Below are 14,904 nucleotides of genomic sequence, written 5' to 3'. Positions count from 1 at the left end.
AGCACTTAAAGACGCAATCACTCATGAAGTGGCAACCATTACACAAAAAATGACTCGACGAGCAACTCAAAACTTCCGGGAAAGGCTTTTTAATGTAAAATGGGATAGTATTAAATTAAAAAAATTAATACAATTTTTCTGTTAAATTGTTTATTTATTTGTCATTGCCTTTTAAAATATGGGAGATCTTTTTGCCGTACTCTGTACCTAATGACTTATACCCCCATTGGAAGACCGATTAGGACAGAGGAGAAAAAAGACTTGATGAAATTATATGTTTAACTATTTTTAAACTATAAGGGTTTCTAAATTTTGGTTTTCATAGCCAATTCAATTTTCAAAATTTACGCAATTTTCAACAAAATTAAAAAAAAAATTAAAAATGGCTAGTGTTTTCAAACTTCTTGATTCACGTAAATATTTCATTACATTTGGCAATTTTCTATTTTTGAAATTCTAAAGATAAAATTATTGTTAAATTTTACTTTATTTTAAAGCCTAAAAAAAGATTGAGAGAATAGGTTTTTTAGTTTGGATAATTGCCATGACATGATATCACTAACAGTCACGTTTAAGAGTCTCAGTCTCCTTTTCAACTATCCTAAACAAACGCTACGTTCTTCGTCTTTCAACCAAAGTCTGTCCATTTTAATTTCTATCGCAATAGTCTGATGCATTATTGTAGCATCTTCAATATATTCTGTGGAAGACTTTGCTTTTTAATGCGTCCAAGCGTTTGGATATTATAAGTTCTAATAATATATGTATGTATGTATGTATAAGGAGCGTCTTTGAAATAAAAGTTAGATTTCAAGACTTTAACAGCTTTGACAGATTATAATAGGCTACCTAGCGTTTCAACTTCACCTGGGTATTTCTTTTATGTTATCATCGGTATCTCACCCCAAGATATTTTAAGTACCTATTGCACTTCTTTAAATTCATGCTTTGATACATTGATTTATTTTTCTTCTGGCAGTTGAGTTCAAGTCTAGTCAACACAAACTTTTAGTCAAATATTTGTCAATATTTTGAACTTCCTGATTTGTCGAGTTGTTAATTTTGTGATTTCTCGACGTTTTCATGGTGTTAGAATTTTAATCAAAGATTTTTACTGAGATGTTTGTGTGTACGGTACTACGTTCACGAAGCCCTTTTCGTCAGTCATATCTCAAAAACTGGCTGAGATATCGAAGGGACTTTCAAAGAATTGAAGTGTTCTTTTTTTATAGACATTAAGAACTTTATTAAAAAAATGATCGTGAATAAATAAAGAATTGACCTCATTCTATGTAAAACAGCTTTTTTTTTATATTTTTATAAGAAATAAAAACTTTCAAAAAAACTTTTAAAAATTAGTAAGTATGTTTTGAACTAAAATATCTTAAGAACAAAAACAAATATTGAAGATTATGTATTTTATCATATGCAAAATATTATTATTAAACAAACGTTGTTATTCCATTCAAAAAAACTAAAAACTTTTAAAAAATCAATCAATCAAAAAACAATCTTACGAAGAAAGAAATTGAATTCAGACTTTTTTGTATCTTTTACAAAACGATGGTATTAATATCTTGTAAGACTTTTAGAAATATCGACACACAGGAACTTATAACTTAGTTAAAATTGAAGGAAGTTTAAATTGTGTACGTATGTATGTATGTATGTATGTAGGTTAGGTACATGCTCTTAAAAAAATAATTAATGAGTACGTAAGGTTTTTGTCAATGAAACATTTTTTTGTTTGTTTTATTTTCCGACAAGTTCCTGTTCATCGTCATGGGAAATTAACTTTTTTTAAACTAGCAAACTCACCTGCTACACATCACGACATAATTTAAGTTAGGTAGGGGCAACATTAAAAAAGAGTTTCCTATCCATTCATCATTATTTTCATAGTACGAGTACGAGTACGAGAGATACCATTAAATAAAATAAATCTAGGCTTGGTTCAATTGCGGCTAATTGTTTATGTTTGTCCAAAAATAGGCATAGTTACATACTACAGTATATACCATGATGTATACCTACTAACATAACTTCTATCTCTGAGGAATTTCGGTTGGTTAGTTGGTTAATAAAATGCATCAACATCAGAACCACCAAACTCCCGCGCACCAAAGACTCGAAAACCTTTTTTATCTAAGTTCTATGAATCGTCATTATGCTCCTACAGTGGTCTATATATGTATTGAAATTGGAAAAAATATAAGATCGGTATCATCACTTTATACAACTATTGACATTTTCACAAAATTATTCTGCGGCTTCCAGAAACCGTTGACAGCTACTCAGTATTATATTTGTAAGTAATTATTATGGGCAGGTTGAAACGACATACAAATCATGAAGATAAGGCAAGTTTCTAGTATCTAATTAGCCACCTGTCAAAAAATTGCCTTCCAATTAAGGCAATTTAATTGGAAAGTTTACTAGAAGGCTAGAAAATTCTACTTTAACATTGAGTCAAAAGCTGCGAAATGACAGCTGATCACGTTTTGTTTTATCCAACTGAAAGCTGAACTTGATATTGCTCCGTGAAGTATTTATTTAGTTCATAACTTCATTTAAAGTTTTGTGTGAAAGGGTTCCTTGTTATATCGACAAAGGAAGAGTTACTTTTTCTTTGAAATACAAAACTTAACTTATGGCGGACTCGTAACCTGTATAAGGAGTTTTTTTCTTTCAAGTAAAAGATAGTCATAAAAAGTTTCAAGTTTGAAGTTAATGACATCGGAAAATTAAGCTAGCTACCTTGGTCTTATTTTGCGTTCAAGGAATTTAGTTGACTGCAAATGTAGCCCCGTCCCGTTATCCGAACCTGTCCAATATATCTAAGAGGTTCATAATACAAACATTTATTTTTTAAGGAACTTCAGGGCTGTCCTATGAACAGAAACGACTTGTTAAAAGTCAAATACTGACTACAGAGATATGTACGTTTTCTAAAAGAAGAACGCTAGTTCTTTCATTATTTTTCTAAATACGAACCGTTAACAGAACAAAAAAAAACAATGTTTACGTTTTTTTATGACAAAAAATAAAACAATTTATTCATACCTCCTAAAAATTCGTTTTTCCCAAAAGTTTCCTGAATTTTTTAGAATTAAACTTGAGCTTAAACACAGTTTAGTACATTTAACCGTTATTCTGATCTTTTAGAACATTCGAAAACGGTTTTGAAACGTTTTCCTTTTTGGTAATTTCTTTTGTCTATAGACATTTTTGTGAAAAAAAAAATGATTGAAAGGTCTTGATAAATTGTAACGATTTTGTTCCACTGTAAAGTCGGTGAACAGTTACCATGTCGTGTAAAGCAAAGAACAACAGCGCCGCCGCACCTTCGTAGATATATTTATGTTTAGGTAAACAGACGAAAAACAGAGATCGTTTTAATAGTGCGATCAACGAAGGTTGCCATCGCCAACATTATATCAAAAGAACTTATAAGCTTTTTGATGCTTTTGTACCTAAAATGAAATAAGGTAAATTAATTTTAAACATTTTATGAATTACGTATGTAAGACAAAATATGAGTTCAAAGGTACGGACGTAGTCTATCGTAGTTTACTTATCTAGATAGGCATAAATGATGTCGACTCAAATTGATTACGATCATTGACTTTAGAAATTCCAAAAACCAAGTTAGCACTCTTGGATGACTTTTAAGTTCAAAGGCCACGTTTTAAAATTAGTACTACACGTTGTAATAAAATAAGAAGCAATCTTTAATAATCATGCTGAGCTTAACTAAATGTCTCCCTTTGCATTAAACCATCAGCCTTCTAATGGTTATGCATATTTTGCAAGCTCATCAAGTTAAAAGCTTTTTCTAGTAGTTAAATCAAGTTTGAAGCAATATCGATGAAACTCTGGTTATTTTAGGTTTGAGGTTGTCTTAAGAGGAGGCAGAGTCGTGTAAAAACAAACACAAATTGAATTGGTTTAAAAAATTTTATCAACAAATAAATCTTAATAAACGTAAATTATAAGTTTGAAATCTCTTCAATTAGGTGACTTGTATTCAATTGCTTCCAGAAAGTTAGGTAACGAGTGGTGACCACAGAAATTTTCGAACTTGTTAAAATTACTCTTTTAGTTTCAAGTCACCCCAAAAGTCATTAATGTTTTCTTGAGGTTAAGCTCAGCTTTTTTTTTTTACTAAATATGTTTAATAATAACTAAGACATTTTAAAATGTCAAGAAATAATATTATGAAATAATCATTCTCATCTTCATATTTAATATAGTGTGTTAATTTGCGTACTGTGTAACTTATCCTCATACCCACCTCCTTTAGACCAGATCCCACACTTGCCACCTTATACGATATTACGCTCTCAACGCTGGTAGAATTTCCTTTTTTGTATCAAAAGAAAATCCCACTTAACCATAATCACCACCATCTACATTTTCACCAGTGCTGCCTGTCTTACAATTTCGTACTTAAAAGAGAAATAAAAATTATATTGAAATGGTTTCAATAAATTTTACAAAATAATAATACCTGTCTTATACAAACTTATTATTTTCATTTTCCCCAAATTATTGGTGTATACATTTCCATTTAGTTTATTATAGAAAATATTTCTATTAATCTACATTTTTATATTAGATATTACTGGAATCCAATTTTTTACTATTTATGTTAATTAAATATTGTTTAAGTGTTAAAAATGAATCTAGTATAACATGCTTATTTAAACATGAATCCCTTCTTAATTGGATTAGTAATTATCTTTCGGATCGTTCAATACAACTTGTATTGGATGGGTTCAGGTCTGAAAACCACAAAATTAATGCTGGTGTGCCCCAGGGCTATGTTTTATCTCCAACACTCTTTCTCATTTTTATAAATGATCTCCTGTGTGCAACGTCTAATCCAATACATTGTTTCGCTGACTATAGCACTCTTAGCTTTTCATATTTGTTTTCAGAATCACATTGTATCGTTAAAGCGATATATACCCCCTTAGCCATTATCCATGGATGGCACTTGCATCGATTAGACTGAACATCTTGATATTCTCGTTATTTGTACCACCAACCACCTCTTGTGGAACGATCTCATACTCGATGTCGCCAAAAATTCCGCAAGATTTTTGGGTGTTCTAATGTGATGCAAGAAGTTGTTCTCCCCCTCTGATTTGGCTGTTATATACAAGACATATATACGCCCCAAGCTTGAGTATAGCTCCTATATCTGGGCTGGTGCTCCTGCAACTTACTAAAGCCATTTGGAAAGTATTGAACGTAGAGCATTTAGATTGATTGGTGATAATTCCAAGATAGGATTATTTACGTCACTCCAACATCGTCGTAAAGTTTCTTGTCTCACCCTCTTTTACCGTTATTTTAACTGTTTATGTTCTAGATAAATAGCATTCCTCCCATTAAACAGTTTAACCATAATACTCGCGCTTCTGGGAATGCTCATCAGTACTTCAATCATACTGTGAAGTACAGAGACTCGTTTTTTAGCCGTACTACGCGAATGTGGAATGCCTTGCCACACTATCTTTCTTCAGATATTACAATATTTAGGAATTGAAAACTAATGTGCACCGACTACTCCTTTCAACCGCCATCTCCCTTTCCGAGTGATCACACTGTGTCTTTGCATAATAAGGGTAGTAATCCCCTTAAGTGTTCGCTTATTATTAAAAAAGAGTGTTAAAAATTCAAAAAACAAACAAAAAATCGGACGAAAAGAAAATATAATTATTTATGCATTAAAGAACAAGAGTCAATCGGACAAATTTAAAAAAAAAATAAAAAAAAAACCTCTTATAAGATTCTGCAAAATAAGTTTTTAGCGAAAAAGTGGTTTATTTGTATTGCTGTACTTTTCTTAATTCCTGTAAAATGTCATATTGTCGCAATTTTCTTTGGCGTCATTTTGATAAATTTATAATTTCACGTGAATTTGAACAACGGGGCTAATATAGCTATCATTGGTTTTATCCTTGGAATTGGTGCAATAGGTCCATTATTGCTTTTATTGAAAAAACATTTCCTAATTTAAGCCGCCGTTTATAGCTATCAATAAAATCCATAAGTATAATTTTTGTTTTCAATTTTTTGTAAAATGTAAGAACTTTATTTTCAGAAAAAAAATAAATGCAATATAATGAATTCTAATGCCGAGTATTTTTACAGATAAAAAAATGCATTTGGAGCTAAATTTATTTCGTAAAAGTATTTTAAGAATTTTTATTCTGGAATGTAATTTTTAGTAAACAGCTTACTGCAGAATGCCAGCTAAATTCCATAACGTTTTACCAATGGCATCATCAAAAATATTACTGATGAAATCAAAAGCAAAAAGAAGATATGAAGCTCCTATTTATTTAATATCTCTTTTTTTAATGACGCAAATTTAATGATTCCTATAAAAGCTCATCCTGATTCCTATAAAAGATCATCAGTAAAACATTTGAGATTCCTAAATCCGCCTGAAACCTGTCATTGGAATTGTATTAAACTGGAACACAAATCTGTGGAACGATCCGTTTCTATTTTTGACAAAGTAAAATCAACTTGTCTTGGGTTCGATCCCTTCCTATGCCATCTAAAGTTTTTTTTTTTTCCTGCTCTTCGAGGAATTGAAAAATTCTACAAGAGTAATTCTTGTCATGAAAAGTGCTTTCTCAAATTAGCCGTTCGGACTCTGCTTAAGACTGTAGATTGCTTTCATCTCTGACAACAGTACTCGTACACAGGAATGGTTGAAAACTGTAAGTCCCAAGTTCTCAGCGGACTGTCGCACCACCCAATCTGTTCAGGAAAATGAATTTCCCTCCGAATAGAAAAATACATATTTAGGGATAAAAATGGTGCAACTAAACTTGTTTTTTCCCAAACTAAATTCTATGAATGATTTCTAACCGATCAGTATATAGTTGGTAGTTCTAATTTCTAATCAAAGGAAAAAGCAGTAAAGTATCCGTTCCAACATTTTTCTAGATTGATTTCAATGATAGCTTTAAGTGTCTTCTAAAATATATTGGAGCAAATTGCAAAAGATTTAAAAAACGTTAAAGCCACTTTAAAAAAGATGATTCATATTTTTAGATTTCACTTAAGTTAAAATTAAAAAAGTACTACTTTAACTTTAAGTAATTTGGTAATTCAATATGACTTCCAAGCTTTTGACATTTAAAATAAATATAAAATCGTTTGCTTTCGCTTTTTTTGCAGAAATTGTCATTGTTTGTTCATTTTTATTAAAAGTGAATTAATGTTCTTCTAGTTAGATATTAATTTTGAAAAAGTTATTAAAGTTGTAAATATTTATTACATTTTCAACCAGGAAAATATTTAGCCCTTAGCAATGGGTTGTTTAAAATTTTGCATAATTTATAATATTCCCTTAAAAAAACTCGAACTCGAGATTTTAATCAAACATGAAATTACGATCGTAGAGAAGTCGAACAAAGTGAGTCCCCCGATTCCGTTCATCTGTCTGTCTTCGCCCTTATAGTCTAAACCATTGCGTCGAATGAGTTCAAACTTGAAAATTAAGGTTTAAAAGTTAAGGTTTGCACAAAAATCGAAAATTCGAATTATAACGATTGTTTTTTAAAATAATTTGTTAATATAAAAAAATCAATTTTAGTTTACAAATATTTTTAGTATGCATCTATTGAAAACTTATTAATTTCCGTTTTATATTTAATTTTCGTAAAAAAATGAGGATCCGTTTTCCAGATGTCAAATGTTAAAAACGGTTTTGATCATCATATAGTATTACGACATTATAAGAGCTTGTGCAGAAAAATTGGCTCATTACTTCTTGAGACAACTTTAAAACAAAATAACATTTCTATAAATGGCGTTTTTCAAATAGCTATTCACCTTTAAATTTTCTTTGTTGCTAAGAGTTATTTTTAGACCCGAATTCAAGACGTTTTTTAAACACATTGAGGTCTAGTGAGCACAGGCTATTGCCTAACTTCATTAACTTTGAAATTTTAGGCCAGTTTTATTCTAGCTCTTTAATTCACTTTCATGGACAGCGACGATCTTCCTACTCAATCTGATGTACTAATGGTATTGCTGTATGTTTTTGTTTCTTTATTAATTAATTTTAAAACATGTTTATTTGAATCGATGTTTTCAACACAAATTTTGAATACAAATTTTAGTTTCTAAAATAATCAAATTTTTAATATCATGTACATACATAATACTTTCGACAGCAGTGCAAGTCTGTTACTTTAAATATAGTATGTTTGCCTACAAACAATTAGAAAACCTTTTCTATACTCACCAACCTAAACTATACAAACAATTCATACGCTTCGAGCTTACCTAAAATGTCTACCGAAGCGTGCTGCTGCGTTCACCTGAATCTGAATGAAATTACCACCACAACAACCGCCACAAAAATTGCACACATTTTCTTTACTTTTTCAAACCTACAAAATACACTACACACTCTATGAACTCGAAAACTAGGTAGGTAAGGTATAGCTACTCTCAAAAAAGGTAAGACCACAATTTTCGTTCACAAAATACAACAAAAAACCAACAACAACAAAAACAAGAGAAGAAACCGACTACGATGACGACGATCATGTGGGTATCAAACAACCCAACCATCATCCCACGGATCACGGTTGTTCAACAATCCAACAGCTACGATCGTTTTAGATACAAGTTCGTGGGCTTCCAGTGAAGACCTCTCTGTTCGCATTAGTTCTCTTATTTTCTTACCAATATTTTGTTTTCGATCCCGGATCGTTCGTAATTCGTCGTTCTTTGTGTTTTAATTTTTGTTCGTTTGGTTGTTGTTCGTAATTTCTAAAAGAGGACATTGCGTCTTTGGTTCTTCTTGACTATCTTGGATCGTTTTTGGAGATTCATCCCGGTTTTATGGCAAAACCGAGAATACGATAACGACGACGGATGGCGCGACAGGTTCTGGTTTTCTGCATTGAGTCATAGCTGCCTCAAGTTTCTGCCTATACAGATGATACACAGAGCTCGAGCTTCGAGGCTACCTGTTTAGTTCAGTTCAATCATAAAATAAACAAATCGATACCATTATTACAGTGTGTGCACTTTGTTGATATTTCATCAATTTTTGTTATTGGTTTTGTATCATCATCGATCTTGTGTTTGACTCAAGGCGTATACTCGTACTCGTATTGATTGACGTTATATTGAGTCTTAATGAAGTCATATTTTTATATCTCCTTCCGATGTCCATATCTTGCATATGAATGTGATCAGTAACAGTGACAGTGACCAAAGCAGTGTGAGATCAATGTGTATTGCATATTGATCAGAATTTTTCAACTTCTGATTATTAAATCTATGCTGCAACAAGTTTTATCCAAAAAATAAACGTTAAGAAAAGTGACTTTTAAAGATTCGAAAAAACCCAGACAATAGACGGTTCTGTAGTTTCCGGTGATTCACGCATTTTATAAAACAAAACCAGGAGGTGTCCTGTGCGCGTTTGAAAGAACAATTTTTCTCTCACTATCTAATACCAAAAATCAGTGAGATTTATATACCTGTCTTATCGGACCTAACCTACCTAACTTTTGTATCCCTGGTGAGTGCCGGTATTTCGAAACGAGTATCTTTTTTGTAGTGCGAACAGGTGGAATTGTAATTGTTATTATTTGTGTTTCGCACGCTGATAGTGCACTTTTGTTGTTGTTCTCCTTTGACGTACATCATCAGTTATTTAAGTGAAAACGTTGCTTTGCTTCAAAAGACACAACAAAAATAAGCTGATTAGCAAAATTGACAGCTCTGCGGGACGGCGACATCGGCTATATCATCGGGGTGCAGCGGTGACCGAGACGGCAACGACCCCTCAACAAACGGACGTGCATTTGTGAATTCTTCATCCGATATTTCCTATAGATTTACCTGAATGGAATAAAGAAAATAAATATAAAACCTAAGCAAAATAAATAGTTACAAAAATAAATCCCAACAAAGAAAAATATGGATTTATCAATGAAATTTTTTACAATGAGGTAAGTTGAGAGAATGATTTATAGGATGTGTATATAAGTAGCTAGAGGTAATGTTGATATTGTTTAAGCGCCTTTTTTGCTTTGTTATTATTATTTTAATGAAATAGTATCAAATTTTTGAAATTCGATGTTTTTGTTACTTGCATAAATGCTGAATTTGGAAGATTAAGGTTTTTCATGTTTTGGACAAAGGCTCAAGTTCTCCTTATTGGTTATTGCATTAACGCGACTTTTTATTGTAGACTTCCCTGATTCCAAATCCGTCAAGATAAAGATATTATTCAGATTTGATTTTTTTAAAAACAGATAGTTAAATAAGGTTTCGGGCTAAATCACACTTAACTACTTGGATTAAATTGGTGTGAATGTTTTTTCAACAAGAGGTTTCATTTTGATACTAAAAAGAACAAGTATTTGTTTAAGATAGTTTAAAAGATGTTTATTTTACTGTAAAGAAGATAGATTTTCATAAACAATTTAAAACAATATCAGCTAAATAACCACCACCAAATATCATTTTCATAAAATTGAACATTTGCGGCTTGATGTCTTCGAAAGCTTCAACGAATTAGATCAATTGTGGAGCATTTTTATATACTTAATTTTTTCATGTCTATCCAAAGAAAAATTGTGGTCAAATAAAAAGAAGACATTTAAGACTTTTCTGTAAAAATTGCGATTTTCAAAACGTGATTTTTGAGTAATTTTGCAATAAATGTTATCAAAATTAATGCATTGTTACTGATCGCCGAAAAAACATATTTTTTGTCACACAAACAAAACAATAGATTTTTAAAGAAATAAGTTGTTCTGAACATAAATCTTGTTTTAAAATTTTCCTATCACATCAGGTTTTGAAAATATAAAACTTTAAGAATCCTAAAGACAACCAAAAACGGTGGTTTTGAGGATAAGTAAAAGCAACATATCCCTTATAATTAAATTGCATTCTGATTGTTCAAAGTACACACCTTTGTCTTCTAGTTACTGTTTAAATCATTTTAGTATATTACTTAGTTTCTGTAAATTCTCATAAGTTATTAGTTTTTATTTGACTTTAAATTAAATGCTTTCATAGTTTTGAAAAATATGTTTTTGAGTTGATTTTTAATGCTGATTGCGAATCCGAACTTCAATTTTAACTATCAAAGCAAATTTCAAAAATTTTCAATTTTTTTTTTAATATATTTCAAAAATGTGATATATGTACATACATATTTTCAATACGTTTTGACTTTTCTGTTGTAAACCGTTTTAGCAAAAGTGCTTTTTCAAAAATATTATGAAAAACTGAAGAATTCAACAGAATAGTGAAAATATGTATGAACTTTAGATTTGGAAAAAAACATCACGAATTTTATGAAAAAAACTTATCATACATTTGGATAGCCTCAACAAGTCTTTTAAATGTGGTTCTTGATTTATTAAAAGTAATATCTCAAAAACCCTATGTGATAGAGTAATTTTGAAGTAGGATTTAAATTAAGGAGACTAAAAACTGTTGGAAAAGTTCGATTTGATATTCGACCACTGTTTTTGATAATGGCGTAGTTTGACTTGTCAAATGCAAAAACAAATTACAATTTTAAAGTGACAACTCGGACTTTATATTTTTCCAACTAAAACGCTTATTGAAAAACTCTACACTTTGCTTTATTTTACTGAGTATAGAACATAGAGCTTTGCAGACAAACTTATAAAACATAATTTTATTAAGGAAATGTGCCAAAATAGGTTTCCGAAAGAATTAATTTATACCAAAATATATTTAATTTTTAACATTTTGTCATTGCGAGATTTATTACTGATTTCAATATAAGAAAAAAGGTGTTGTCAGAATAGAGTTTAGATATAGGAATCGCTGTATTTTTAGAAGTGTTATGTTTTTGTCTTACAGTAGGTGATGATGACTAATAAAGATGAGTAAGTCATATTCGTACACTGAAAAAACAATATTCATTGATATTCACTAGGTGACTCGTTTTGATATTTCATCATTTAATTTCGTTCGCGTTTATTTTGAAATAGTCAAAATGTCTGCCTTTTGTCCATTTATTAAGTTATATGTAAAATGTCGTTATCAACTTAACCAAATAAAAGGAAGCTTAAGCTATGAACATACGATTGCGAGGTATTGCTCTAAAAAATTTCTGCCAATAAGCTACTTGCACTACTTAAATACATAGGTCCGTTCGCGTACTTTCTGCACTAAAATTCGTATAAAAGGAGATATTTTAAAGAGCAGAGGAAAAATTGTCTCACAAAAAGACAAAACTACAAAAAAGTAAGGTAACAGGGAAATAATAAATTTTTCCCACAATTTGACTGTCAAAAAAAATATTAATTTTGAAACATCATCGTTTCATTTCGTGTTTAGAAATTATTTTTCTTTTCGTAAAAGCATAAATTAAGACAACATGAACTTTAAGCAACATCATGCTGGTCCATTGTTTTTTTTTATGTAAAAACTTGATTAAATTGAAATTTTAAAATTGCAATCTTTTTGCTGTTCTTTGAGAAAAGAATTTTTAATTTTATAAGTGACAGCAAAAGCGAGCAATTTATTTAATTAATTCAAAGTTTTATCAAATTTGAGACTTTTCACAAATTTCTTGGGCTAAAATTCATAGGTTGTTGAAATATTGTACTATCTCCTGAGCGCTTTTTTTTCGTAATTTTTCGTAAAATTAGACTATTTTAGAAAGGTACGCGAACGGACCTAATATATTCCAATGAAAAATTATCTGTTTACATGGTTGGCTTATTTTACTGTCCCAAAATCTTACTATTTCACTAAAAAAATGGCTTAGGAGCCAATTATAGCAATCATTATTTTTCATCCTTTTTTTAGACATTGGATACAGCGTTTTATAGAAATTTACTGTCATTTTACACAAATTTCTTGATTGAAGTCAAGGACGTCTGATTAGAACCAAGCGTTTGAGGTTAGTTTTGATCATTAAAAGTAAAACTGACAGATTTTAATACAAAGAAAATGGAACGCTTTCATTAAAACGATTATGTTTAGAAATGTGAAACCAACAATCAGCTGTTTATTGAAAAATTAAAAATGAACTAAGGGAACGGTTATAGCTATCAGTAAAATTTGAAACAGAAGGAATATCTGATGAGCGTTTATAGCAATCAGTAAATTTACGTCATTAAATGTTGTTGTTAAATATTGCGATTAAGGAAGTCTTGTCTTGGCTCAAAGAAAACGTGATATCAACATCTGATATCTGTATTTTCTCCGACAGCCAGGCCGCTATCAAATCTCTGGACTCTGGCACCAGGTGGACCAACATCACCACGTGTCAAGCCACAAAAAACATCTGGCCAACACTGGATTTAAAACGTTTAAGGTGCTTGCTCTCTCTAAGCAGATCGCATATAAGCTCCATAATGGGTGTCATAACCGGACACTGTCTAATAGGAAAGCGAGCCACGTGACTAGGCGTATTCTCAAATGACTTTTGCAGAAGCTGTATGGACGAGGAAGAGGAAGAAACGGTTCTTCATCTTCTCTTCACATGCCCTGCTCTAGCTCGAAAACGCAAGAATTACCTAGGAGAATTCTTCTTTAACGATCTAAACGATTTAAATCATATCGGTATAATCAGCCTCTTACGTTTTGTAAGGTACTCTTACTGGTTCCATTGAGCTTAGGAGAAAGCCTCAAGATTCATGTGGTATCACAATAGGCCATTAAACTGGCCTAAGTGTGTCCGTTTCCATCTTGGACAGCCAATATAACCTAACCTAACCTAAATGTTGTTTTCTTGCGATCACAACATCGAGCTTCACGCCTTAGACAATTTGTTTACGGTTTACTGCTTTCATCAGTAAAATTTTGAATGATGTGATCGGAACAGTACAGAATTGGAACACCAACAGTAAAATGAAATGGAATTTTTTCTGGATTTTGGCAGTCAGCTGTTCAGTAAAATGAATTTTTATCATTACAAAAATTTAAATGGATTAATAAATTAAGTAAAACTTTAAAGGCTTTGTTTCTTTTTGAAAAATATAAATCGAATATATAATTCATCTTATTTCATCAATTTTTGCTAGAAATAAATCTGTGACATGTTCAAAAACTATAAAAACAAACATTCTACTGATAGCTATACCCGTCTCCTAATAGAAAAGTTCTGGTTTAATCTACAATTAATCAGCTTCGAAAATAACAAATTTGACTCTCTTACTCGCTTTTAAATATCGAAACCAAACTTTCAATGATGAAAACCAATGATAGCTATAACTGGCCCCGCAAGATTATTTTCTTACTGACAAATTATTAGATTTAACGAATATTTGCACTTCACAGGATAAAAGATTTATTTTTACCTTTAATGTAAAGTATTTTGTAAATGTACAAAAATCATAGTCTATTGAAAATCCAAAATACTTAAATATTAACGATTTTGTTACAGTACAGTAATATATATTGACAATAAATATTGAATGCATAATGTTACTTATTAAGCTCCCACAACTTTCTTGTTAACAATATTAGAACACTTTAATTTTTGAAAGTTATTTTTATCTCATGGTTTCGTAAATTTTTCTCTTAGTGTATTTTGTATAAAGGAATAAAAAGAAAATTAATTCTATTGTAAGGTTCATATTTTGTATTGATTTAGAGAATTTTGAGAGAGGTAGGTGTTAACTTAATCTGAATTAGTTGTTCAAATTCAATGTTGTATTTCTTTTTTTTTTGTTGTATTTTGAAATAAATTATCTCATGAATATTTTCGCACTTACCTACTGTTTAACGTGTATGGTGTGGGCAAACATGTTTTTTTTTTAGTTTAGTTTAATATTTGTTATTTAATAAACATACCAATCAATATATAGGCTTCCTACGTAAGATTTTTATTTTTAGTATAAACTTCTGTTGTAG

The 14,904-nt window shown here is 30.7% G+C and overlaps 1 protein-coding gene across 2 annotated transcripts in view; it reads left to right on the top strand.

Annotated features, from left to right (window-relative positions):
• Nucleotides 1-8,667: 8,667 nt before the first annotated feature.
• The window catches only part of LOC129949198 (toll-like receptor 3), a 98,104-nt gene continuing 91,867 nt past the window's right edge, over nt 8,668-14,904 (top strand). For both annotated transcript variants that reach the window (XM_056060489.1, XM_056060488.1), the window contains exon 1: nt 8,668-10,001. In XM_056060489.1, coding sequence (XP_055916464.1) covers nt 9,970-10,001 — 32 coding nt within the window. In that variant the 5' untranslated portion in view covers nt 8,668-9,969. The remainder of the gene's footprint in view (nt 10,002-14,904) is intronic.

The sequence above is a fragment of the Eupeodes corollae genome, chromosome 3, assembly GCF_945859685.1.
Source record: "Eupeodes corollae chromosome 3, idEupCoro1.1, whole genome shotgun sequence".
Lineage (NCBI taxonomy): Eukaryota > Metazoa > Arthropoda > Insecta > Diptera > Syrphidae > Eupeodes > Eupeodes corollae.
Note: the sequence above shows the minus strand (reverse complement) of the source record. Positions and strands in the feature narration are given on the sequence as shown.